Source organism: Salvelinus namaycush, chromosome 11, assembly GCF_016432855.1.
Source record: "Salvelinus namaycush isolate Seneca chromosome 11, SaNama_1.0, whole genome shotgun sequence".
In the NCBI taxonomy this organism is placed as follows: Eukaryota; Metazoa; Chordata; class Actinopteri; order Salmoniformes; family Salmonidae; genus Salvelinus; species Salvelinus namaycush.
This window is the reverse complement of record NC_052317.1, coordinates 7,947,299-7,972,895: the sequence shown is the minus strand read 5'-3', so window position 1 is coordinate 7,972,895 and position 25,597 is coordinate 7,947,299. Positions and strand designations below refer to the sequence as shown.

The 25,597-nt window shown below is 42.5% G+C and overlaps 1 protein-coding gene across 1 annotated transcript in view; it reads right to left on the bottom strand.

The window, feature by feature from the left end:
- Positions 1-249: 249 nt before the first annotated feature.
- LOC120055756 (TSC22 domain family protein 2-like) overlaps positions 250-25,597 on the bottom strand; it is a 44,944-nt gene continuing 19,596 nt past the window's right edge. Inside the window, exons 2-3 of the mRNA XM_039003701.1 lie at positions 2,460-2,511; positions 250-2,130 (exon numbers count right to left, since the gene is read on the bottom strand). Coding sequence (XP_038859629.1) covers positions 1,708-2,130; positions 2,460-2,511 — 475 coding nt within the window. The 3' untranslated portion in view covers positions 250-1,707. The remainder of the gene's footprint in view (positions 2,131-2,459; positions 2,512-25,597) is intronic.

The window sequence follows — 25,597 nt, the reverse complement described above, 5'->3', positions numbered from 1 at the left end:
CGCTATTACCAGTTAGATTCCTCCCAGGTGCAGGCAGGGTTTAGGGGAGGATTTGGGATTGGGCCCATTACTCCTCTCTGGTTAAGTGTGTGACATTTGCTAGAAGCAAACTAATTAGAATGGTACATTCTTTAGGCATTTATGGAAAGACTTTAAAACACACAGTGTGACAATTTAAAATACTTCAAGTCTCCTGTGGTTCCTAATGGGTAGTCATTTCACAAAAAAGGTACTCAGGTTTTCACAAAATTTGAATCGGAAGATTGCATTTATTTAAATAGATACAAATTTGCAATGTAACAAAACTATTGGCATATGAAATTCAAACACCATTTAAATGAACAAAACATGGCTCACTTCATTTTTTTGCAGCTAGTGTCTAACACTAGTTTGTGTTGCTCAACCAAAACCCTAGCTCTGTCTCCATGTCTTTTTCCCCCATTTACATTGTTCACAGATCTTACAATAAGAGTGCTGAATAAAAATGAGGTAAGAAAGTGGTTTGAAGATTACAGGTCATGCAGAACATGCTAAACAGCAACAAAAATATTTTGTTGTGAAGGAGGAAAAAGTAACAAAATACATAGAAGTGTGCAAAATAATAGAATTACACAGCTTTGCATCTTTGGTTACAAAGTAGGTTTTGAACGATTTCACAGCATTTTTTGCCCCCATCCCAGAAACAAATGCACAAGACGACATTAGGGTAGGGGCGGGGAAGTATGGCAATAAACTGTCAATTTCAGACAAAGAAACTAGCAATTGGATTGGAAGTTGTCGTCAAAATAGCCTACCGCAGATTCATGTTCAGATTTCCTGTCACAAGAGTTGGTGTTCACCTGTACAAACTTTGCTATGCGCATAATACTTTACACTCTATACAAAATGTACATTCAAACTAGATCTTGACTGATGCGGATAAACAATTTCATCGTAAAACAGCCCATTTAGTGTTAGACGTTTCTTTATTATTGCCTACATATTCAACTGGTTAATGCAATAAACTGCCCATTGGATGTAGGGCCAGTTGTTTTTAACACTAATGACAAAAAAAAGAAAGAAAAAAGAAAAGGCTCAATGTTTATTTTTATATATATATATATATATTTTTTTTTAGTTTTTTTCTTTTTGTGAGACATTGTTCCTTTATGAAAATAGCAGCCCAGTAATAAATAAACATTAACAGTAGAACTTTAGACTGATGCATGGATTGGACTTATGTCGAAAAAGAAAATGGTGGCGCGGCTCCGAAAATAGATCTCTCCCACTTACTTACAACATGTAACTGCAAGGCTAAAAATAAACCCCTTCCCGACTCGATTCTCTTAAAAAAAAAAAAACTCTGGGACACGATGATTTGTCCTCGTGAGTTTCCCCTCTCCTCTGTGTGTTGCCCCTGGGTGGGGGGGGGGGGGGTCGGTCAAAGCTCCAGCATGGCGCCCCACAAGAAGTGCCCCCCTTTCTCTCGCTCATACTCTCTCTCGCTCGATGATTGCATTAACACTGGGAAGGCCGAACAGCCGGCATACAGCACACACACAGACACACTGAAGCACTGCTCTTGGTTGTGGTGGTCAAGCTGGTGGCGAACAAGACAATATTGTTTTTTTGCTTCGTATGCCAATTTAGAATTGGAGGATGTTTTCTACTTTTTTTCCCCTCCCCCCCTCTCCTGTCACGGAGAGAGATAGGGAGGGAAGATGCACTTCAAGCGGAGTTGACGTTGGGCTGTGGTTGCTGCGAAGGCGGGGGCTGGCTGGTGTCAAGCTGGAGCTGGGGTTGAGACAAAGGCTGTAGTTGCTGGGACTGGAGCTGAAGCAGCACTTGAGGCTGGGTTTGAAGTTGCTGGGACTGGGCCTGGAGCGGCTGTGTTTGAAGCTGGGCTTGTGGTGGAGCATGTAGTTGCGGCTGGCCTTGGCCCACCCCTTGCTGTGGAGGCGTGCTGCAGGAGGAGTTTGTGTCGGCCGGCCGGACAGAGAGCTGAGACAGCTGGTCGCTGTTGGCCAGGGATTTCAGCACGGCGTTCTCCCGCTCCAGCATAGAGTTCCTCTCAAACAGCTCCTTGATCTGCTCCTTCAGCACCTCCACCTCCTCGCGCACCGCGTACATCAGATGGCTTTTCACCAGGTCCTGAGATAGAAAGAAAACAAGGGACATGCTAATAGCATTTAGCTCGCCAACATTCATTACGAGAGGACAGAAGAGAAAACTCATCCTCGTCATCAACACAGCGACCAGCAAACTAGGTGATGGCGTCTCTAGATGGCAACTTATTTGAATTAGTTTAGATTTTTTAGTTAAGTACCAAGAGGAGACCTAAACCAGTGGCACCTGAGCAAATTAGTTGAGATTCACTCCTTTCCAATACAGAAGTTCCATTTCATCAACACTGTTTAAAACCAAAATGAGAGCAAAATATGATACTATAAAAATGATTATGATTCAATAAAAACCCTTACCATGGCTTGTTCTATTTTATTATCAATGGCAACAACACTGGCTCCAGAGGCACTGTAAAAGGAAGAGGAGAATATTAGCATGAAGACAAAATCACAGGTAAATTATTCAACCAATCATTATTTTTTAAATTTTATTATTTCACCTTTATTTAACCAGGTAAGCTAGTTGAGAACAAGTTCTCATTTACAACTGCGACCTGGCCAAGATAAAGCAAAGCAGTGCGACAAACAACACAGAGTTACACATGGAATAAACAAGAGTACAGTTAATAACACAATAGAAAAAGAAAGTCTATATACAGCGTGAAAATGGCATGAGGTGGTAAGGCAATAAATAGGCCATAGTAGCGAAGTAATTACAATTTAGCAAATTAACACTGGAGTGATAGATGAGCAGATGGTGATGTGCAAGTAGAAATACTGGTGTGCAAAAGAGCAGAAAAGTAAATAAAAACAATATGGGGATGAGGTAGGTAGATTGGATGGGCTATTTACAGATGGACTATGTACAGCTGCAGCGATCAGTTAGCTGCTCAAATAGCTGATGTTTAAAGTTAGTGAGGGAAATATAAGTCTCCAGCTTCAGCGATTTTTGCAATTTGTTCCAGTCATTGGCAGCAGAGAACTGGAAGGAAAGGCGGCCAAAGAGGTGTTGGCTTTGGGGATGACCAGTGACATATACCTGCTGGAGCGCGTGCTACGGGTGGGTGTTAATCGACACCAGTGAGCTGAGATAAGGCGGAACTTTACCTAACATAGATGACCTGGAGAAAGTGGGTCTGGCGACAAATATGTAGCAAGGGCCAGCCGACTAGATCATACAGGTCGCAGTGGTGGGTGGTATAAGGGGCTTTGGTGACAAAACGGATGGCACTGTGATAGCAAACTGGATGCAGTCTGAGGAGAGTATTGGAAGCTATTTTGTAAATGACATCGCTGAAGTCGAGGATCGGTAGGATAGTCAGTTTTACGAGGGTATGTTTGGCGGCGTGAGTGAAGGAGGTTTTGTTGTGAAATAGGAAGCCGATTCTAGATTTAATTTTGGATTGGAGATGTTTAATATGAGTCTGGAAGGAGAGTTTACAGTCTAACCAGACACCTAGGTATTTGTAGTTGTCCACATATTCTAAGTCAGAACCGTCCAGAGTAGTGATGCTAGTCAGGCGGGCGGGTGCGGGCAGGGAACGGTTGAAAAGCATGCATTTGGTTTTACTAGCGTTTAAGAGCTGTTGGAGGCCACGGAAGGAGTGTTGTATGGCATTGAAGCTCGTTTGGAGGTTAGTTAACACAGTGTCCAAAGAAGGGCCAGATGTATACAGAATGGTGTCGCCTGCGTAGAGGTGGATCAGGGAATCACCCGCAGCAAGAGCGACATCGTTGATATATACAGAGAAAAGAGTCGGTCCGAGAATTGAACCCTGTGGTACCCCCATAGAGACTGCCAGAGGTCCGGACAACAGGCCCTCCGATTTGACACACTGAACTCTATCAGAGAAGTAGTTGGTGAACCAGGCGAGGCAGTCATTTGAGAAACCAAGGCTGTTGAGTCTGCCGATAAGAATGTGGTGATTGACATAGTCGAAAGCCTTGGCCAGTTCGATAAAGACGGCTGCACAGTACTGTCTTTTATTAATTTATTATTATGGTCATATGACGAAAATAGAGGTCTTTGGCCACGCACACCAATGTGTTCTCCAAATAATCTTGTTAGCCTCACAAGGGGAGGGTGCTAGAGTAGCCTGTTGAAAACCGGGGATCCAATAATTGACCGGTGTCTTTTTTTAGATTATTTGTATTACTTGTTAAACATTTTTCTGAACAATTGTATTAGTATAAATTATTTGTAAAACGTATTTTTAACAGTATTTCTATTTTTTGCTAATCTTTATAAAGGGATCCAATAATTCCAGACCCCACTGTATATACTGTGCTTTTCACAAGTTGAATGTGCAACGGAAACTGACAAAACTACAGCGAACACATCGTGTGACCCTGTCCATCAAAGTTATGAGGATCAGAATGGAAATAAGTCTCAACTTTTTGTATCCTCAACAATTGCATTGTTTGACGCAACCATGTATTTTAAAATCTGTCAAATGCATTCATTCATTCATTCATTCATTCATTCATTCATTCATTCGACAGGTGTAATAATTCTGCACTGTGACCTTTTATCGTCTATTACCCGGTAACTCACATCTGTAATCATGAAGTGCTTTAAAAGCTGCTCATGGCACACATCAACACCATCATCCAAGACCCACTCCAATTAACATACCACCCTAACAGATCCACAGATGACGCAATCTCAACTGCACTTCACACTAGGGCTGGGCGTTATGGCCAAAATATCATACTATTTTTCTAAATTCTTGACAGTATGATGGCTTTTAAGTTAAAAAAATATATATAATAAAAAATAAATAATAATAATAATACACACACACACACACACACACACACACACACATATATATATATATATATATATATATATATATGCTCTAGGGTGGCAACAATTAAGTGATTTCTCCATTCTGATTGTTTTATACCAGGGCTGTCCAAACCTGTTCCTGGAGAGCTACCATCCTGTAGGTTCTCTCTCCAACCTTAATCTAGCGCACCTGATTCTAATAATTAACTGGTTGATAAGCTGAATCAGGTTAGTTACAACTGGGGATGAAAGGAAAACCTACAGGAGGGTAGCTCTCCAGGAACAGGGTTGGACAGCCCTGTTTTATACAGTTCAATTCAACCCAAAAATAATTTCTAGCATTTACATCAATTTCTGAATTTACCACACTTTTATCATTTCCACACTGTGCCAAGCAGGGCTGCATGATATAGGCATAGTTTATTGGTGTCCTGTTGGAATCGTGGAAATATGATTATTGTAATTCAATAGTTGGAATATAGTGGGCAGCACTTTGAATACATTGTTGTTTGACATGATAAATTAATAAGCCAGGGAGGAATTATTGTGACAGGGTAGTGTTGGTCAGCATTTCCCAGGGGATACTTCTTCGTGTAGCTAGCTAGGTAGCTAACATATTTATGCTAATTCCTCTCGGATTTAGAAGATACCGTTGTACAAACATACTGATCCAGACCTACACCAGCACTGATATCAGGCTGTATTAGCTAGCTAGGTTTGCTCTGACTGATTACATTTAGCTAGCTAGCCCTTTAACTAGCAATTAGCATTAGCAGCTAACAATTTATTTTCACTTGTTAAGAAAAGACAAACAAGCTGTTTGCAGATAGTAAGCTACACAAACTAATAGAGTAATTATAGGACACTTTGAAAGCAGCATCGTTGTCACCAACATCTTCTTGCGTCTGACCATCCAGACTGAGCAAACCGCAAGTGAAGTACTCATGACTCCGTGATCGAGCAACACCAATAACTGCTCTCCTTGAGTGACAGGGGGCAGGGCTTGTTGTGGGAAGTGGCATGCAGGTCATGATGTATATCTAAATCAGGGATGGGAAACTGATGGGGGTGGGGGCCACCAAAAAAACGAAACTCATGATGGGCCGCAGTGGCTCGTGGATCTGCGTATACATCCATATACACACTGCCTTGCGAGCAAAATATTTTAGCGGCCCACCTGACAGCGAAGATTAAAAAAAAAAAAACATACTTTAAAGTTCATTTCCTGTAATTCTGCACATTTTGCCATGGGGCATAGAGAAAATGTTGCCGTTTTAAAGCAAGTTTGCTGCAATTCTACACATTTTGACATGAGGCGGAGAGAAGATTCTGCAAGTTTATAACAAATTTCCAGCAATTCTACACAATTTGCCATAGGGTGGAGGCAGTTTTTAATATGATAACTGATTATCAAATGGGCCCCACCCCGGTCGGTAATTCGACTTGCTTACTACATTGTTTAGATTGAGAAACAGACACCTCACAAGTCCTCAACTGGCAGCTTCATTAAATAGTACCCGCAAAACACAAGTCTCAACGTCAACAGTGAAGAGGTGACTCCGGGATGCTGGCCTTCTAGGCAGAGTTGCAAAGAAAAATCCGTATCTCAGACTGGCCAATAAAAAGATAAGATTAAAATGGGTAAAAGAACACACACACTGGACAGAAGAACTCTGTCTAGAAGGCCAGCATCCCGGAGTCGCCTCTTCACTGTTGACGTTGAGACTGGTGTTTTGCGGGTACTATTTAATGAAGCTGCCAGTTGAGGACTTGTGAGGCGTCTGTTTCTCAAACTAGACATCAATGTACTTGTCCTCAAACCTTTGAACGGTAGTGTATATATAAATCAGGAGGTTGGTGGCACCTTAAATTGGGGAGAACGGGCTCGTGGTAATGGTATCAAATACATCAAACACATGGCTCTGTTCCTGCCATTATTATGAGCCGTCCTCCCTTCAGCAGCCTTCACAGATATACATCTCAAAATATTGGTCCGCGGGCCTACAAAAGGGCCGCCAGTTGCCCATCCCTGACCTAAATCATTGCATGCAGGAGGGAGCTGACTTGCAAGTAGCAAACGGAATAAACTATAAAAACTGACATTACACACGCCGGAGTTGCATATCACACCGAATAAACATTGAAGTACAATTATAAAAAGTAAAGTAAAAATCCAAACCAGTCCATGTATAAATACCGGTATATAGTAAAATACGGTATAACTCCCAGCCCTATTTCACACTGCTCTCTCCCACCTGGACAAATGGAATACCTGTGAGAATTCTGTTAATTAACCATAGCTCAGTGTTCAATACCATAGTCCCCTCCGAGCTCATCATCAAGCTCAGGACAATGGGACTTACCACATCCCTCTGCAACTGGATTCTGGACTTCCTCTTGCTGCCATTTTATTTATTAACTTTTATTATTATCTATTCTAATATTCACCTTATCCCTGCCCACATGTACATATCTACCTCATACCCCTGAACATTGATATGGTACTGGTACTCCCTGTATATACAGTGCCTTTGGAAAGTATTCAGACCCATTTACTTTTTCCACATTTTGTTATGTTGCAGCCTTCTAAAATGAATAATATATATATTTTTTTAAATCCTCAGCAATCTACATACAATACCCCATAATAACAGTGAAAACAGGTTTATAAATGCTTGCACATTTATACAAAATAAATACCTTATTTACATAAGTAATCAGACCCTTTGCTATAAGACTCGAAATTGAGCTCAGGTGTATCCCGTTTCCATTGATCATCCTTGAGACGTTTCTACAACCTGATTGGAGTCCACCTGTGGTAAATTCAATAGATTGGACATGATTTGGAAAGGTACACACCTGTCTATATAAGGTCCCACAGTTGACAGGGCTTGTCAGAGAAAACACCAAGCCATGACATCGAAGGAATTGTCCGTAGAGTTCAGAGACGGGATTGTCTCAAGGTACCAAAACATTACTGCAGCTTTGAAGGTGCAAGAACAGTGACCTCCATCATTCTTACATAGAAGTTTGGAACCACCAAGACTCTTCCTAGAGCTGGCCACCCAGCCAAACTGAGCAATTGGGGGAGAATGGCCTTGGTCAGGGATGTGACCGAGAACCCGATGGTCACTCTGATACAGCTCTAGAGTTCCTCTGTGGAGATGGGAGAACCTTCCAGAAGGACAACCATCTCTGCAGCACTCCACCAATCAGGCCTTTATGGTAGAGTGGCCAGACGGAAGCCACTCCTCAGTAAAAGGCACATGACCGCCAACTTGGAGTTTGGCAACCAAAAGGCAACCAATGGATTACAACCATGGGAAACAAGATTCTCTGGTCTGATGAAACCAATATTGAACTCTTCTGCCTGAATGCCAAGCGTCACGTCTGGAGAAAACCAGGCACCATCCCTACGGTGAAGCTTGGTGGCGGCAGCATCATGCCGTGGGGATGTTTTTCAGCGGCAGGGAGTGGGAGACTAGTCAGGACCTAGGCAAAGATGAACGGAGCAAAGTACAGAGAGATCCTTGATGAAAACCTGCTCCAGACCGCTCAGGACCTCAGACTGGGGGCGAAGATTCACCTTTCAACACGACAATAACCCTAAGCACACAGCCAAGACCACGCTGGAGTGGCTTCGGGACAAGTCTCTGAATGTTCTTGAGTGGCCCAGCCAGAGCCCGGACTTGAACCCAATCGAACATCTCTGGAGACCTGAAAATAGCTGTGCAGCAACGCTCCCCATCCAACCTGACAGAGCTTGAGGCTCTGCAGAGAAGAATGATGAAATCCCCCCCAAAAACATGTGCCAAGCTTGTAGCGTCATACCCAGGAAGACTTGATGACGTAATCGCTGCCAAAGGTGCTTCACCAAAGTACTGAGTAAGGCGTCTCAATACTTAGGTAAATGTGATATCACTTTTTTATAAAATAGCAAAAATTTCTAAAACATTATTTTGCTTTGTCATTATGGGTTATTGTTGGTAGATTAAGAAAAAATACAATTTAAATAATTTTAGAATAAGGCTGTCTGAATACTTTCCGAAGGCACTGTTGCTTCATTATTGTGTTTATTCCTCATGTTTTTCTATTCTTATTTTTTACTCTGCATGGTTGAGAAAGAGCTTGTAAATACGCATTTCATTGTAAAGTCTACGTTGGTTGTATTTGGCAAGTGTGACAAATACATTTTGATTAGATTCAGGAAATGTAGTGTACATTTATTGAACGTGTGCACAAAACGTATTCCAAAACATCCCATTGAGACTACTTTTAACCTAATTTTAGGAACATAAATCCAACGACAACTAGACCCCGTCATCAAAACCAACACTCCACTATTGAAACGAGCAATACACTTACCCGTGTTGTTCTCTGTAATGGACCAATGATACTGAATAACTAAGAGGAGAACCAGGACAGCAAAGTAGTTTGTAGGATAGTGTAACGCATGGTCGAGAGAGTACTCCACGAGTACACCACAAGAGCACTGAAGGGCTTAGGTATCACTAGGCTACATAGGGAAAAATAAAACCTTGCACGTCAAGAAGAAGACATGCATTACAAACTGGACATCAGGAAGACATGGGTTGACAAGTAGGCCAGGGATACATTTCATACCTTCCGCGGTCGCTTTGATGCGCGTGCAGGGAGATTCCAAATGTATTCAGATATTCAAAATCATGTCAATCAAATAGAAACAAAGTCAAAGTTCACCTAGATGCGCAACAGTTATCACACCACATCATAGATAAAATTGCAATAGAACGGTGGTTTATGACCGGGGTCAACGGCATTTATCCAAGTGCGGATGACTCAACAAAGCAGGGGAAGTAGTAAAATGGAATGGGTCCGCAATCATCACCTTGCTTTTCAGGACCGGTAACATGTATTGCTTGTGTGCATTTTGGAGCAGGTTAGGCTGACTATGCACTAAAATGCTGGTTGAAATAAAAAAGGTTAGGGAAGTGGCACCCCTCCCCATACCCAAAGGATTTGTGTAGTTTCATGACATTGTGATACTACACTGTGTACAAAATATTAGGAACACCTTCCTAACATTAAGTTGCACCCCCCTTTGCCCTCCGAACAGCCTCAATTCATTGTAGCATGGACTCCAGTGGGCCCATGTTGACGCCAATGCTTCCCACAGTTGTGTCAAGTTGTCTGGATGTCCTTTGGGTGGTGGACCATTCTTGATACGCACGGTAAACTGTTGAGTGTGAAAAACTCGGCAGCGTTGCATTCTTGACACACTCAAACCAGTGTGCCAGGCACCTACACGATACCTCGTTTAAAAAGGCACTTGCATTTCTTGTCTTGCCCATTCACCCTCTGAATGGCGCACACACAATCCATGCCGCAATCGTCTTAAAAACCCTTTAACCGGTCTCCCCACCATCTACACTGATTGAAGTGGATTTAACAAGTGACATCAATAAAGGATCATAGCTTTCACCTGTATTCTGTCTAAGCCACGGAAAGAGCAGGTGATCCTAATGTTTTGTATGCTCAGTGTATATCATGTTGTTTACGTAACCATTATTACCTTCCAAGCTGTTCACTTGATGCTCCAGGCTCACAACCTGTTATACATAAAGGCTAGAACTTTCAGATCTGCTATCAAATCTTCCTTCTTACCATAGCCAATTAAATCATCTGAAAAACATTTTACAGATGACATGCATACAGTTGAAGTCGGAAGTTTACATACACCTTTACCAAATACATTTAAAAACTCAGTTTCACAATTCCTGACATTTAATCCTTGTAAAAAAAAATCCCTGTTTTAGGTCAGTTAGGATGACCACTTTATTTTAAGAATGTGAAATGTCAGAATAATAGTAGAGAGAATGATTTATTTCAGCTTTTATTTCTTTCATCACATTCCCAGTGGGTCAGAAGATCACATACACTCAATTAGTATTTGGTAACATTGCCTTTAAATTGTTTTACTTGGGTCAAACGTTTCAGGTAGCCTTCCACAAGCTTCCCACAATAAGTTGGGTGAATTTTGGCCCATTCCTCCTGACAGAGCTGGTGTAACTGAGTCAGGTTGTAGGCCTCCTTGCTCGCACACGCTTTTTCAGTTCTGCCCACATAAATGTTCTATAGGATTGAGGTCAGGGATTTGTGATGGCCACTCCAATACCTTGACTTTGTTGTCCTTAAGCCATTTCGCCTCAACTTTGGAAGTATGCTTGGGGTCATTGTCCATTTGGAAGACCCATTTGCAACCAAGCTTAAGTTCCTGGCTGATGTCTTGAGATGCTACTTCAATATATCCACAATTTTGCTGCCTCATGATGCAATCTATTTTGTGAAGTGCACCAGTCCCTTCTGCAGCAAAGCACCCCCACAACATGATGCTGCTTCACGGTTGGGATGGTGTTCTTCCGCTTGCAAGCCTCCCCCTTTTTCCTCCAAACATAACGATGGTCATTATGGCCAAACAGTTCTATTTCATCAGACCAGAAGACATTTCTCCAAAAAGTACGATCTTTGTCCCCATGTGCAGTTGCAAACCATAGTCTGGCTTTTTTATGGCGGTTTTGGAGCAGTGGCTTCTTCCTTGCTGAGTGGCCTTTCAGGTTATGTCGATATAGGACTCATTTTACTGTGGATATAGATAATTCTGTACCCGTTTCCTCCAGCATCTTCACAAGGTCTTTTGCTGTGGTTCTGGGATAGATTTGCACTTTCACACCAAAGTACGTTCATCTCTAGGAGACAGAACGCGTCTCCTTCCTGAGCGGTATGATGGCTGCGTGGTCCCATGGTGTTTATACTTGCGTACTATTGTTTGTACAGATGAACCTGGTACCTTCAGGCGTTTGGAAATTGCTCCCAAGGATGAACCAGACTTGTGGAGGTCTACAATTCTTTTTCTGAGGTCTTGGCTGATTTCTTTTGATTTTCCCATGATGTCAAGCGAAGAGGCACTGAGTTTAAAGGTAGGCCTTGATATACATCCACAGGTACACCTCCAATTGACTCAAATTATGTCAATTAGCCTATCAGAAGCTTCTAAAGCCAGGACATTAGTTTCTGGAATTTTCTAAGCTGTTTAAAGGCTGTGTCAACTTAGTGTATGTAAACTTCTGACCCACTGGAATTGTGATACAGCGAATTATAAGTGAAATAATCTGTCTGTAAACAATTGTTGGAAAAATGACTTGTCATGCAAAGTAGATGTCCTAACCGACTCGCCAAAACTATAGTTTGTTAACAAGAAATGTGTGGAGTGGTTGAAAAACGAGTTTTAGTGACTCCAACCTAAGTGTATGTGTATTCACCACCCGATATGGGTGTGGTTACCTTTATCAGCAAAGACCGACTGCATGGGTTGACATCTGGTGCCATTCTAATGGTCATTCCAATCAGTGTGTCAACTAACTGCACCATGTCATGATTAACACTTTCAGAAGGATGTGCAGGACAGCTGCTTCTTTTTGACGTCTCAGGCTCTAATGCGCACACACGCGCTCAGAGGTTCCCTCAAAAATAAGGGTTGATGAGCACGGCGCAGCACCAGACATTGTGTTCTTTCACCATCCAAATGTACTTGTCCAAGAGGAGCGGAAGCACAGGCAGATTCCCATCAACAGGCTCCTCCAGGGAGGAATGTTCTGCCAGCCCTTCAGCCAGTACAGCGACTTTTTGTACCACAAACCTCCACTTTGGTCTCGCTGACAAGAGGATGATGGATAACGAAGGCTGAGTAAGACAAAACGTCTCACATGCAAGGAGGCAGTAGGCACACTTCCCCAAAACGTATAAAAACACAATGTACACACAAGCAAGAGGCAAGCTCAGGGCACACTCACTACACCAGACCTGGATTCAAAAACTACTTAAAATATTTTATAAAATACTATATCTGTGGTTGATTGAGCTTGCCTGTTGCAATTGAAGTCTTGAAAGTATAACCCCCCCCCTCCCCCACCACATGGCCCTTCAGGCAGGCTAAAGCAAACGCTCAAAATACTCAAAAGATTTCAAATAGTAATAGATCCTAACAGCCAAAGAGTTATGTATGCCAGAAAAACCTTAGAGGCAAAAAACAAACTTCACCCTACACTTCCCAAATTTGTTTCAATTAGGTTAGTTCCTAGCATGCACACAGTCCCTCCTATAGGTTTCCTGCCTGCTGTGGGTTTCCAATGGGTCTGACCCAACGGCGCTCTCCCTCTGTAAAAGCACAGATCTTGTGGTGGGCCCCAAGCCCAAATACCTCCAGACTGGTCCTGTGCCAGTATGAGACCAAAACAATAAATCAGTTCAAATGATTAAATCAAATGCATGAATGCAATCATGGACTAGCCTAATCATTTGAAGTAGGCCTGGTCATTTTCCTAAACCAAACACTTGTCACTGGTCCTATTGCACTTTAATGACAAGAAAATCTTAGACAACTAGGCTAGTAGTGCATTAATAATATTAAAAAACAACCCGTAATAAACATTGGGCTCTCTAGCGAGCTACTGTACACTAAACTGCCTAACTGGGCGTAAACCTTTAATACCAGCGTTCCTGGATTCAGACACTGGGACAGACTGAAGTGGAGTGTGTTTATTCATTTGAATTAAAGACGGCTTGAAAAAGACCAACACGAGAGAACACAGGCCTGGTTTACAGGAGAATATGGAATGGAGTACATTAGTGTAGTTTTTCCATGTTCGATAAAGAGGAGTTTGGATAAAGCCAGCCACTGGCAGGGCTATGGTGGAACCCCCACCAATTTTGGGGAGGATGGTAGAGTCTAACTACACGGGTGTGGTTAGGTAAGAGCTGCCACAAACCAGCTGATCATAGATCAGTCTGGGCAGTGCCCACTGCCCACTCAAATTAAGCTACTTTAAGAATTGTGGGGGGTGAAATCCTACCAATTGCATAACCCTTGCACTCCTCAACAGACCAAGAAAAATAACAGAACTAGCTACCAAAGCCAGAATGGCAGCATGAGTGTCTAAAAGTCCTACGCAAATTGTCAAACAAACTAAATTACTCCTGAGAGTTGTGATTTTTTGGGTTGAAGACAAAACAATGTGTGGCCAGGTGGTGTAACAAGCTCCAGTTCTCCCAAGCCCCTTTGAACATGTGATCTTCTCTTAGCCACTAGTTTCTAGTTAAAGCCACTGACTTCTCGTTAAAGCCACGTAGGCCTAACTCTTTGCTAAAGCTTCGGACTTCAATCACGTACAGTACGTAGTATAAAGGTACGTCTCCGGCTCTACCTGGGTGAAGGTAAACAGTGTAAAACCGCCTCTGTTCGTCAGAGCCCACGGGCCTTAGGGTTGGGCTGAGATCAAACAAAAAGCTGCTCTCGTCCATTTTTGTACAAGCTAAACTCTATAAAGTTTACCTTGTACAATTCACTGGACCGAGCTTAAATGGAGCTTGAATTAGGGTTTGTTGTTACAAACAGAATGACCGAGACGATTCCCGAACCTCAAGGGTTCAAGAGAAGAATGCGAATCAAAAGATGCATTAGCCACCAAAGAGTGGACAGTCACAAAGTGCTCCTACATTGACAGGGACCGAGGTGGGAGCAACTGAGTAGGAATACCTTGCCCCTGGCCACTGTTGCCTCATGCTATCCCTGGGATCAGTAACTTCAGTGAGAGGGAAGTCCAGTTGGGGCCTCTGGCTTAGCTTGGCATATGATAAAAACAACTCACAAGCGAGGCCAGTCCACATGTTCAGTATCTGCAGGTGGGCTTAACTACCGTGACACCTTTGAATGTACCTACCTGCTTCTACCATGAAAGACATTTCACAAACACGCGTGACTACAAGCAGATTCATTTCGTAACTAGAAGGAAATTGACAGATGCGAAAGGATACACAAACACACAAGCATTTCTTCATGCAAGAGAACTGGCTATTTGGCAATCCATCTCGTTTTTACAGTGCAAAACATCAGGGGGAAACAGTGTGGCATGATGCTGAGAGACATCTGAACAATCTCTATGGTATCATGTTGCGAGAACCCAATTGGTTACCAAATGAGGTCGAATAATGAAATGACATGAAATACAAGCCTGGCCTGTTTGCATTCCTGCCATGGAAACAAGCCCTCGTGGAAGTGTGTACCCACGGAACGCCCTACATACAGCACCTCTAAAACAGGAAGTGAAGCGCAACGCCCCTGCCATCCCGCGGTGGTGCTGGTGATGGAAACCAACTGGAGACATGCAGTACATTCCAGGTGCTTGCAGTAATAGTAAAGTCTCCAAACAACACAGCACAACTGAAATCGGCATGTACTATTCCAGGCAGAAGTACATGATGTTACTACAGCGTCCCAGTTAGAAAGCACTCAGACAGTGCTCTCTAAGTCAGTCAGTCAGTCAATCAATGCTTTAGTGTGAGTGGGTTTCAGGCACACAGCGTAATGGCTGGAGGTGGTTGTGTGTATGAAATGACTGCCTGTGTGTACAGTTCTCCTCCGTGGCGTCTGTCAGCTGAGCGTCGCTTTAACAACACGCTTTCATTTCCCGTCTGGTGCTCTCCTGTCAGATATAGTTCTATATGGTTCCCTTTTCATTTGTATAGAGGCTTCTCAAGAATGTCCTGCCTCCTGAATGCACACTCCATCTAGCACTCAGAAAGGGGTAGGAGAGAGGTCATGATAGACTGACATATCATCTGCTTTGTAAGTGGGAGTGTTCGGGAAAGGTATTGGATTTGGCATGTTCTATTTAAATCATCCGATTATTCCTATTGATGACTTCATATTATGACTAAAAGTGGCTTGCCCTTTATAGCCACCCCTCTGTTCAGTGTCATACACTGACCAGCGTGAGTCAGTTGAGGGGAGGTTCAGGGAACAACTGTTTGTTTATGGGCTTTAGTGGGCCTTCGTGTTACTGAGAAGGCAGCTATTAATGTAGGCCTGTTGGCTGAGTGTGAGAGGTTTGGCTGGCCAACACATTGCCGCTGCCATGCTCCGTTTCCAGCCATGCACATCCACAAAGGAAAGCTCACTACTGCTGCTGAGCTGCAAACGCACTGCACCATAAAACACACACACAGGCAGGCCTGTCCCATCCAGTCCAGTACCTATCACTGTGGGCCCACAGCCTGCTGCCAGACTGGAAGGCCTGGTAGAACGCAATGGAGGGGTTCCTGTGCCAACAAAAGTCAGAGAAAACAGGGAGAGAAAAAAAAAAGAGAGTGAGGGAATGAATCAGAGAAGACAGACAAGAGAAAGCAAGGCTCGTATTGCAAAATGTCTTGGAGGTAGAATACCCTGTGTGCAAAGCTAACTAGTTAGGAGGATAGAGGCTAATGTATGCCTAAAAGCCTTTCACTAAATTGAGTTCAAGGTAGCAAACAGAACAGTACGCAATTCACAAATATTCAAACTTTAAAAAAATAAAAATCACTTTGGGGGAGTTTCAAAGAACAAGGTGCCTGTAGAGTGAAACACACTGTACTCTTAACTCCTAGTTTAAATATTTTGAACGCAGTGCAGGCAACGGAGGCTAAAACTGTACAAAAATGTAAGTGTTGAGGTCTACAGAGTAAGAACATTATATTTTGCCAACCGCTGTTGATAGGGGGGGCGAGCTCAGATGGTTAACATTACCGCCTTTGTCCTGACTATGGGGCCTTTGAGGCCACAAGTACACTGTTTAATGATGAGACATGAGGAGAAGGGAAATGGCCCACCCCACAGCTACTGTTGATTGCAAAAATTGAGGTCAAATGAAAGTAAGAGACTGTGATAAGACTATGATAAGAACGGTGGTTCGGCCAAATGCAGGCTGTGCGCAACTTGCATGGATTTTTTTTTTCATATTTAGAATCATTTGTTTTATTATCATCATTATTATTATTGTATATCATTATTACTGTAGGCCTATTTATTAATCTAAACCAATTCTTTAAATATTCAAAACGTGTTTGTTTTATTCTGTTAAAACATTTGTTGGCTAAATTAAGTTTGATAAGTATTTTTAATTGTGTGCTCCATATTTAGCTTAAGATAGGCCTGTATTTATATTTTAGATTCTTCAAAGTAGCCACCCTTTTCCTTGAGGACAGCTTTGCACTCTTGGCATGCTCTCAACCAGCTTAACCTGGAATGCTTTTCCAACAGTCTTGAAGGAGTTCCCACATATGCTGAGCACTCTTTGGCTGCTTTTCCTTCACTCTGTGGTCCAACTCATCCCAAACCACCTCAATTGGGTTGAGGTTGGGTGATTGTGGGGGCCAGGTCATCTGATGCAGCACTCCATCACACTCCTTCTTGGTCAACTAGCCCTTACACAGCCTGGAGGTGTTTTGGGTCATTGTCCTGTAGAAAAACACATTTTAGTCCCACTAAGCGCAAACCAGATGGGATGGCGTATCTCTGCAGATCGCTGTGGTAGCCATGCTGGTTAAGTATGCTTTCAATTCTAAATAAAATCACTGATAGTGTCACCAGCAAAGCACCCCCACATCGTCACACCACCTCCATGCTTCACGGTGGGAACATGCAGAGATCATCCGTTTCCCTACTCTGCGTCTCACAAAGACACAGCGGTTGGAACTAAAAATCTCAAATTTGGACTCACCTGACCAAAGGACTGATTTCCACCGGTCTAATGTCCATTGCTCGTGTTTCTTGGCCCAAGCAAATCTCTTCTTATTATTGGTGTCCTTTAGTAGTGGTTTCATCGCAGCAATTTGACCATGAAGGCCTGATTCATGCAGTCTCCTCTGAACAGTTGAGGTTGAGATGTGTCTTTTACTTGAACTCAAGCATTTATTTGGGCTGCAATTTCTGAGGCTGGTAATTCTAATGAACTTATCCTCTGCAGCAGAAGTAACTCTGTCTTCATTTCCTGTGGTGGTCCTCATGAGAGCCAGTTTCATCACAGCTCTTGATGGTTTTTGCAATTGAAGAAACTTTCAAAGTTCTTGAAATGTTCCAGATTGACCTTCTTGTCTTAAAGTAATGAACTGTCGTATTTCTTTGCTTATTTGAGCTGTTCTTGCCATAATATGGACTTGGTCTTTTACCAAATAGGGCTATCTTCTGTATACCACCCCAACTGATTGGCTCAAATGCATTAAGGAAAGAAATTCCACCAATTAATTTAAGGCACACCTGCTAATTGAAATGTATTCCAGGTGACTACCTCATGAAGCTGGTTGAGAAAATGCCAAGAGTGTGCAAAGCCGTCATCAAGACAAAGGGTGGCTACTTTGCAGAATCTCAAATATATTTAGATTTGTTTAACACTGTCTTGGTTACTACATGATTCCATAGGTGTTATTTCATAGTTCTGATGTTTTCACTATTATTCTACAATGTAGAAAATAGTAAAAATGTAATAAAAACTTGAATGAGTAGGTGTCCAAACATTTGACTGGTACTGTATAGATCACAAAAATCACAATATCAAACAATTACTCATATCATAATTGGATCAGGAGGTAGTATAATATTCAAATACATTTTTCATACACATACATTAAAAAAAAGCCTACATGTCAAAGTACAGGTGATATGTATATTGTCTACAGCTTTATGTACAAACCGATGCTGACATGAGGTGCAAGTAAAAAATGTAGCCAAACTTTAATTTGACTTTTAATTACATAAATATATGCTAAACGCCAGTCACGTGTGACAAATGAAGCGGCCTAGACTTGAAACTCTTTACTTTATTGTAAAGATCATTGCATTATTACTTAAGGAAATAGTTGACAATAGCTAGCTTGCCCAAAACGCTAGCTCCAACTTTCCTGACCTTAGAATGTTGCAACAGACTTCGTGTCTATATAAAAGGTCCCACAGTTGACAGTGCATGTCAGAGCAAAAACCTAGCCATTAGATCAAATTAATTGTCTGTAGAGCTCCAAGACAGGATTGTGTCGAGGCACAGATCTGGGGAAGGGTACCAAAAAATGTCTGCAGCGTTGAAGGTCCCCAAGAACATTGGCCTCCATCATTCTTAAATAGAAGTTTGGAACCACCAAGATTCTTTACAGAGCTATCGAGGGAGAGGGGCCTTGGTCAGGGAGGTGACCAAGAACCTGATGGTCACTCAGAGCGCACCAGAGTTCCTCTGTGGAGATGGTTGTCCTTCTGGAAGATTCTCCCATCTATCTCTGCAGCACTCCACCAATCAGCCTTTATGGTAGAGTGGACAAACGGAAGTCACTCCTTCGCTACGACATTACACCATCTCATGGGCCACTCGCTTGGTTTGTCTACGTTCTTGAATCAGTTGCCAATGGCCTCTGCTGAAAATGAAGGTAAATATTCCACAGTTGTGGTGCTTATCACTTAGACCAGAGATGGGGTTGATTATGTACTTAATTTCAGTTTGTCATTCAGATTACTCTGTTTTTAAGAGGAATTCCATGTTATTGTACTGTAGCTATGACAGTACAAGGCTACACTCGAGTCGTTGTCCTGTTGGAAGGTGAATCTTCGACACAATCTGAAGTCCTGAAGCCTCTGAAGCAGGTTTTCATGAAGGATCTCTCTGTACTTTGCCTTGATCGTGACTAGTCTCCCAGTCCCTGCCGCTGAAAAACATCCCAACAGCATGATGCTGCCACCACCATGCTGTTGGGATGTTTTTCAGCGGCAGGGACTGGGAGACTAGTCACGATCAAGGCAAAGATGAACGGAGCAAAGTACAGAGAGATCCTTCATGAAAACCTGCTTCAGAGCCTTCAGATTGTGTCGAAGATTCACCTTCCAACAGGACAACGATCCTAAGCACACAGACAAGACAAAGCAGGAGTGGCTTCAGGACAAGTCTCTGAATGTCCTTGAGTGGCCCAGCCAGAGCCTGGACTTGAACTGATCGAAGATCTCTGGAGAGACCTGAAAATAGCTGTGCAGCGAAGCTCCCATCCAACCTGACAGAGCTTGAGAGGACAGGCAGAAAAGAATGGGACAAACTCCCCAAATACAGGTGTGCCAAGCTTGCAGCGTCAGACTCGAGGCTGTAATAGCTGCCAAAGGTGCTTCAAAGTACTGAGTTAAGGGTCAGAATACTTATGGAAATGTGAAGTCAATTTACATTTTTTATAAATATGCATATATTTCTAAAACCCTGTTTTTGCTTTGTCATTATGGGGTATTGTGTGTGGATTGATGGGGGGGGGGGGGGGGGATTATTTAATCCATTTTAGAATAAGGCTGTAACGTAACAAAATGTGGAAAAAGTCAAGGGGTCTGAATACTTTACGAATGCACTGTAGGTTCTGGGCTAACAAAGAACAAGGCGCGCACCGTGTTAAAGCTCCCAATTCACCACTTTATTGACAACGTGTATTGGTACTGATCTTTGTCAGTACCAATACACTGCTTTTAATTTAAAAAAAATTGGGGGGGGGGGGTGAATGAGCACACAGGCGAGAAGGGTTGCATGCACGCTGTCTTCCCATTTTCTAGTTAGTCAACAATCATCATTGAAGCCGGCTTCTCAGATAAATAGCGATGTTGCTTGTTTGATTTTAAACTAGTCAGATTAACTTTACTATCCCACCAGTGAGAAACTCATTTGGTCATGTGCTTAAAAAGACGGTACATAAAACAAACAAGTTTGGTAGCTAACACGTTAATGTTAATTCATTGAAGGAGAGAGTGGTTTGAAAAGGAAAGAGCCCCTTTGATTGATTTTAAGACATTTGGGTCTTCATGACAATTGACTTTGTTGTGGACCCAAATGATGACCTAGTAGTTTGTGTTTGTTAGAGATCTCTTTGGTTGTTTGTCAGAGAGAGAGAGAGTCAATAATCATGACTCTCGAAATGAATCATTAACATCAATGTGAATTATATCCTTCTTGTCTACTGCCATCCGGACATTCAACAACACAAGGTCCAAAGGACAAGTGGTGAAAAAAGTTAGTCATGCGTTGCTGTCTGTCTACCACCACAAACTGATGCTGGCACTAAGACCGCAATCAAAGAGCTGTATAGACCATAAGCAAACAAGAAAATGCAAATCCAGAGGCGGCGTTTCTCGTGGTTGGTGATTTCAATGCAGGGAAAAGGAAGCCCGTTTACCTCATTTTAACCAACTTCTCACCTGTGCAACTAGAGGCGACAAAACTCTATATCACTTTTGCTCCACACACAGGAAGGCATACAAGGCCCTCCCTCACCCTCCCTTTTCCACCATGCTTTCAATCAAAAACTCAAACAGGATGTACCAGTGACGCTCAATACGGTGGTCCGGTGAAGCGGATGCTAATCTACAGGACTGTTTCGCTAGCACAGATAGGAATATGTTCCAGGATTTATCCGATAACATTGAAGAGTTTACCACATCAGTCATTGGCTTCATTAATAACAAACTTGTAAGCCATCTGTAAAAAAAAAGAAGTTATTTTAATGAGCCAAGTTGATTCAGCCACATAAAAAATACAGAAACCTTCCCGCTAGCCATGATTGGCTGAGAATGAATGGGCTGGACATGACGAGAGAAGTTTGGATTGGTCTGCCATGTAGCATGCTTCCGTCTATAACATGAGCTGCTAAGTATGTGTGGATAATCCTGTCTACCACGTCTTTTTTGGAAAGATATGAAGAACTGACAGTTTTGCTACTGTTCTCAACATTGCTGCCTTGAAGTTAATAGCGCTATCGACAAAGCTAAGTGGCAAAACGTGATGGCCTACTTTCTGGAGGATGATTGTGCCATGCTGACTGACCCAAAAAAATATTTTTTAAAAATCAGACAATGAGGAAATCCCCGATTTAGGAAAAACATTTCCATTGAACCAGACATTGTAGAGTCTTCTGATGACAATGGTGGGGAAGAAACAGTGTCGTTGTCATGGAAGTTGACAGAGTTTTGAAATGAGTGAAATGAGTCCAAAAAGAGAACACAGAAAGAAGGCTGTTCCGGATTACAGTCTCTACTTTTATCCAATGTAAAAAAACACCATTCCAAATTTTCCTACATAGGACCGAATCCAGGTGTTGGGTCACAAATAATACATATGGACTTTAATAACAATAAGACACCAGAGTATCCTCAACAACAACAAAAAGGCCCAGATTCCTGCATTCAAAAAGATTATATATATTTTTTATTCTGACGGGATATTTTGCACTGCTTTGGTGAGACTCTTAGCTCGGTCTACATTGTTCTCTTGCTTTATGTAAATATAAAATGTATTGAAATAGGCTATAGGAATAGGAATATAGGCAATTTACTCAATGTCAACCATGCACTGCCCTGCCTGATCATAGTAGTTGTTTGATATTGTGATTGTTTACTTGTCCATACAAACAACTGAAATCTATATTCTGGTTGTCCAACTTAAAAAAAAAATTGACACGCCTTTATGTCGAGCCCTGGTATTGCAACTGCTGGGCATCTGACCGCAAGGCGCTACAGAGGATAGCGAGTACGGGCCAGTACATCACTGTACATCACATTTTTTTTTTTAGAAGACTCCAGCCACCCAAGCCATAGACTGTTCTCTCTGCTACAGCACAGCAAGCGGTACCAGTGCTGCAAGACTGGAACCAACAGCACGCTGAACAACTTCTACCCCCAAGCCATAAGAATGCAAAACATGACTGCTAAATAACTAATCAAATGGCTACCCGCATTGGACTTATTTTGCACTGGACTCTGCGCACACACACATACAGTACTTACACTGACACCCCCATTACATACAGCCACACAAACACACTACAGTTGAAGTCGGAAGTTTGCATACACATAGGTTGGAGTCATTAAAACTCATTTTTCAACCACTCCACAAATTTCTTGTCAACAAACTATAGTTTTGTCAAGGCGGTTAGGACATCTTTACATACACTAAGTTGACTGTGCCTTTAAACAGCTTGGGAAAATTCCAGAAAATGTCATGCTTTAGTTGCTTCTGATAGGCTAATTGACCTCATTTGAGTCAATTGGAGGTGTATCTGTGGATGTATTTCAAGGCCAACCTTCAAACGCAGTGCCTCTTTGCTTGACATCATGGGAAAATCAAAATAAATCAACCAAGACCTAAGAAATAAATTGTAGACCTCCACAAGTCTGGTTCATCCTTGGGAGCAATTTCCAAACGCCTGAAGGTACCAGGTTCATCTGTACAAACAATAGTACGCAAGTATAAACACCATGGGACCAATAGCCGTCATACCGCTCAGGAAGGAGACATGTTCTGTTCTCTAGAGATGAACATACTTTGGTGCGAAAAGTGCAAATCTATCCCAGAACAACAGCAAAAAACCTTGTGAAGGTGCTGGAGGAAACAGATACAAAAGTATCTATATCCACAGTAAAACTAGTCCTATATCAACATAACCTGAAAAGCCGCTCAACAAGGAAGAAGCCACTGCTCCAAAACCGCCATAAAAAAGCCAGACTACGGTTTGCAACTGCACATGGGGACAAAGATCGTACTTTTTGGAGAAATGTCCTCTGGTCTGATGATGCTTGCAAGCTGAAGAACACCATCCCAACCGTGAAGCAAGGGGGTGGCAGCATCATGTTTTGGGGGTGCTTTGCTGCAGGAGGGACTGGTGCACTTCACAAAATAGATGGCATCATGAGGACGGAAAATGATGTGGATATATTGAAGCAACATCTCAAGACATCAGTCAGGAAGTTAAAGCTTGGTCGCAAATGGGTCTTCCAAATGGACAATGACCCCAAGCATACTTCCAAAGTTGTGGCAAAATGGCTTAAGGAGAACAAAGTCAAGGTGTGGCCATCACAAAGCCCTGATCTCAAACCCATGGAAAAGTTGTGGGCAGAACTGAAAAAGCGTGTGCGAGCAAGGAGGCCTACAACCTGACTCAGTTACACCAGCTCTGTCAGGAGGAATGGGCATAAATTCACCCAATTTATTGTGGGAAGCTTATGGAAGGCTACCTGAAATGTTTGACCCAAGTTAAACAATTTCAAGGCAATGCTACCAAATACTAATTGAGTACATGTAAACTTCTGACCCACTGGGAATGTGATGAAAGAAATAAAAGCTGAAATAAATCATTCTCTCTACTACTATTCTGACATTTCACATTCTTAAAATAAAGTGGTTATCCTAACTGACCTAAGACAAGGAATTTTTGGTAGGATTAAATGTCAGGAATTGTGAAAAACTGAGTTTATGTATTTGGCTAAGGTGTATGTAAACTTCTGACTTCAACTGTACTTTGTATTCCTCATTTACTCAAGTGTTTCCATTATTTTGGCAGTTACCTGATCACTTAAACACTGCTCACCTAAATGCTGTGCATAAATAGCCCTTTGTGACGTACAGTAACAATACTTCCCCATGAAGGAACTGTTTAACCAGTCTATTATTGGCAGCGAAGCGCTGACATGCCTTCCTCTCCAAACAATGGAGGGCCTCTGTACCTGGAGCAGAGTTGATGACTGAGGAAGAACCTAAAGACGGGGACAGGCAGAACAATACACCTTTCTTTAGAATAGCATTAAAAAAGGCAGATGGGACTTAAAACACAAACCACAAGCAGTTAAAGGGAGTTTAAAGCAGTGCAAAAGATTACCGGTGGTGGGCTAATTCCGTTCACCTGTTTTAGCCAAAAGAGTCCCCTGCCTGCTGAATGGTAACAAAGTAAAGCGTATGCCAAAACAGCGTCAGTGCGCCTAGACAGGCAAGATTCTACAAGTGTCTGGAGAAATTCCATCATTTGGTGTTTGTCTGATGGTGGTGGAAAACGCTGTCCCAGGAACCGCTCCAGAATCTCCCATAAGTGTTTAACTCGGTTGAGATCTGGTGACAGACATGCACACACACTTTCAACCCCATATGCTCCTGAGACCTTCCTTTTTTAAGTCACTGAGATCTCGTCTTCTAGCCATGGTAGCAAAAATAAAAGGGCAACTGGGTATTTTTATTCATGGCCTTCTGCATGATGGGATGTTAATTGCGTAATTAACTCAGGAGTCACACCTGTGTGGAAGCACCTGCTTTCAATATACTTAGTATCCATCATTTACCTAACTGTTTCCTATATTTTGTCAGTTACCTGTACATTGCTACTCATTTACAGGAATGTCCCCAGAGCTGTTGCCAGAGAATGACATTTTTATTTCTCTACTATAAACCACCTCCAATGTCATTTTAGGGAATTTGGCAGTACTTCAAACCAAAACCGCAGACCACGAATAAACACTCCAGGCCAGGCCTTCCACGCTTCTTCACCTGCGGGATCGTCTGAGACCAGCCACCCGGACAGCTGATGCAACTGTGGGCTTGAACAACCAAAGAATTTCTGCACAAACTGACAGAAACCGTCTCAGGGAAGCGTATCTGCGTGTTTGTCCTCCTCACCAGGGTCATGACCTGACTGCAGTTCGGTATCGTAACCAACTTCAGTGGGCAAATGCTCACCTTCAATGGCCACTGTCATGCTGGAGAAGTGTGCGCTTCATGGATGAATCCCTGTTTCAACTGTATCGGGTATATGGCAGACAGTATGTATGACGTTGTAAGGGCATGCGGTTTGCTGATGTCAATGTTGTGAACAGAGTGCCCCATGGTGGGGCTGTTACGGGCAGGCATAAGTTACGAAAAACAAACAATTGCATTTTAATTGATGGCAATTTAAATGCAGAGACATCCCGTGACAAGATCCTGATGCCCATTGTTGTGCTATTCATCTGCCGCCATCACCTCATATTTCAGCATGATAATGCACAGCCATCAAAGATTTTCAGCTTCATGGAAGCTGAAAATGTCCCAGT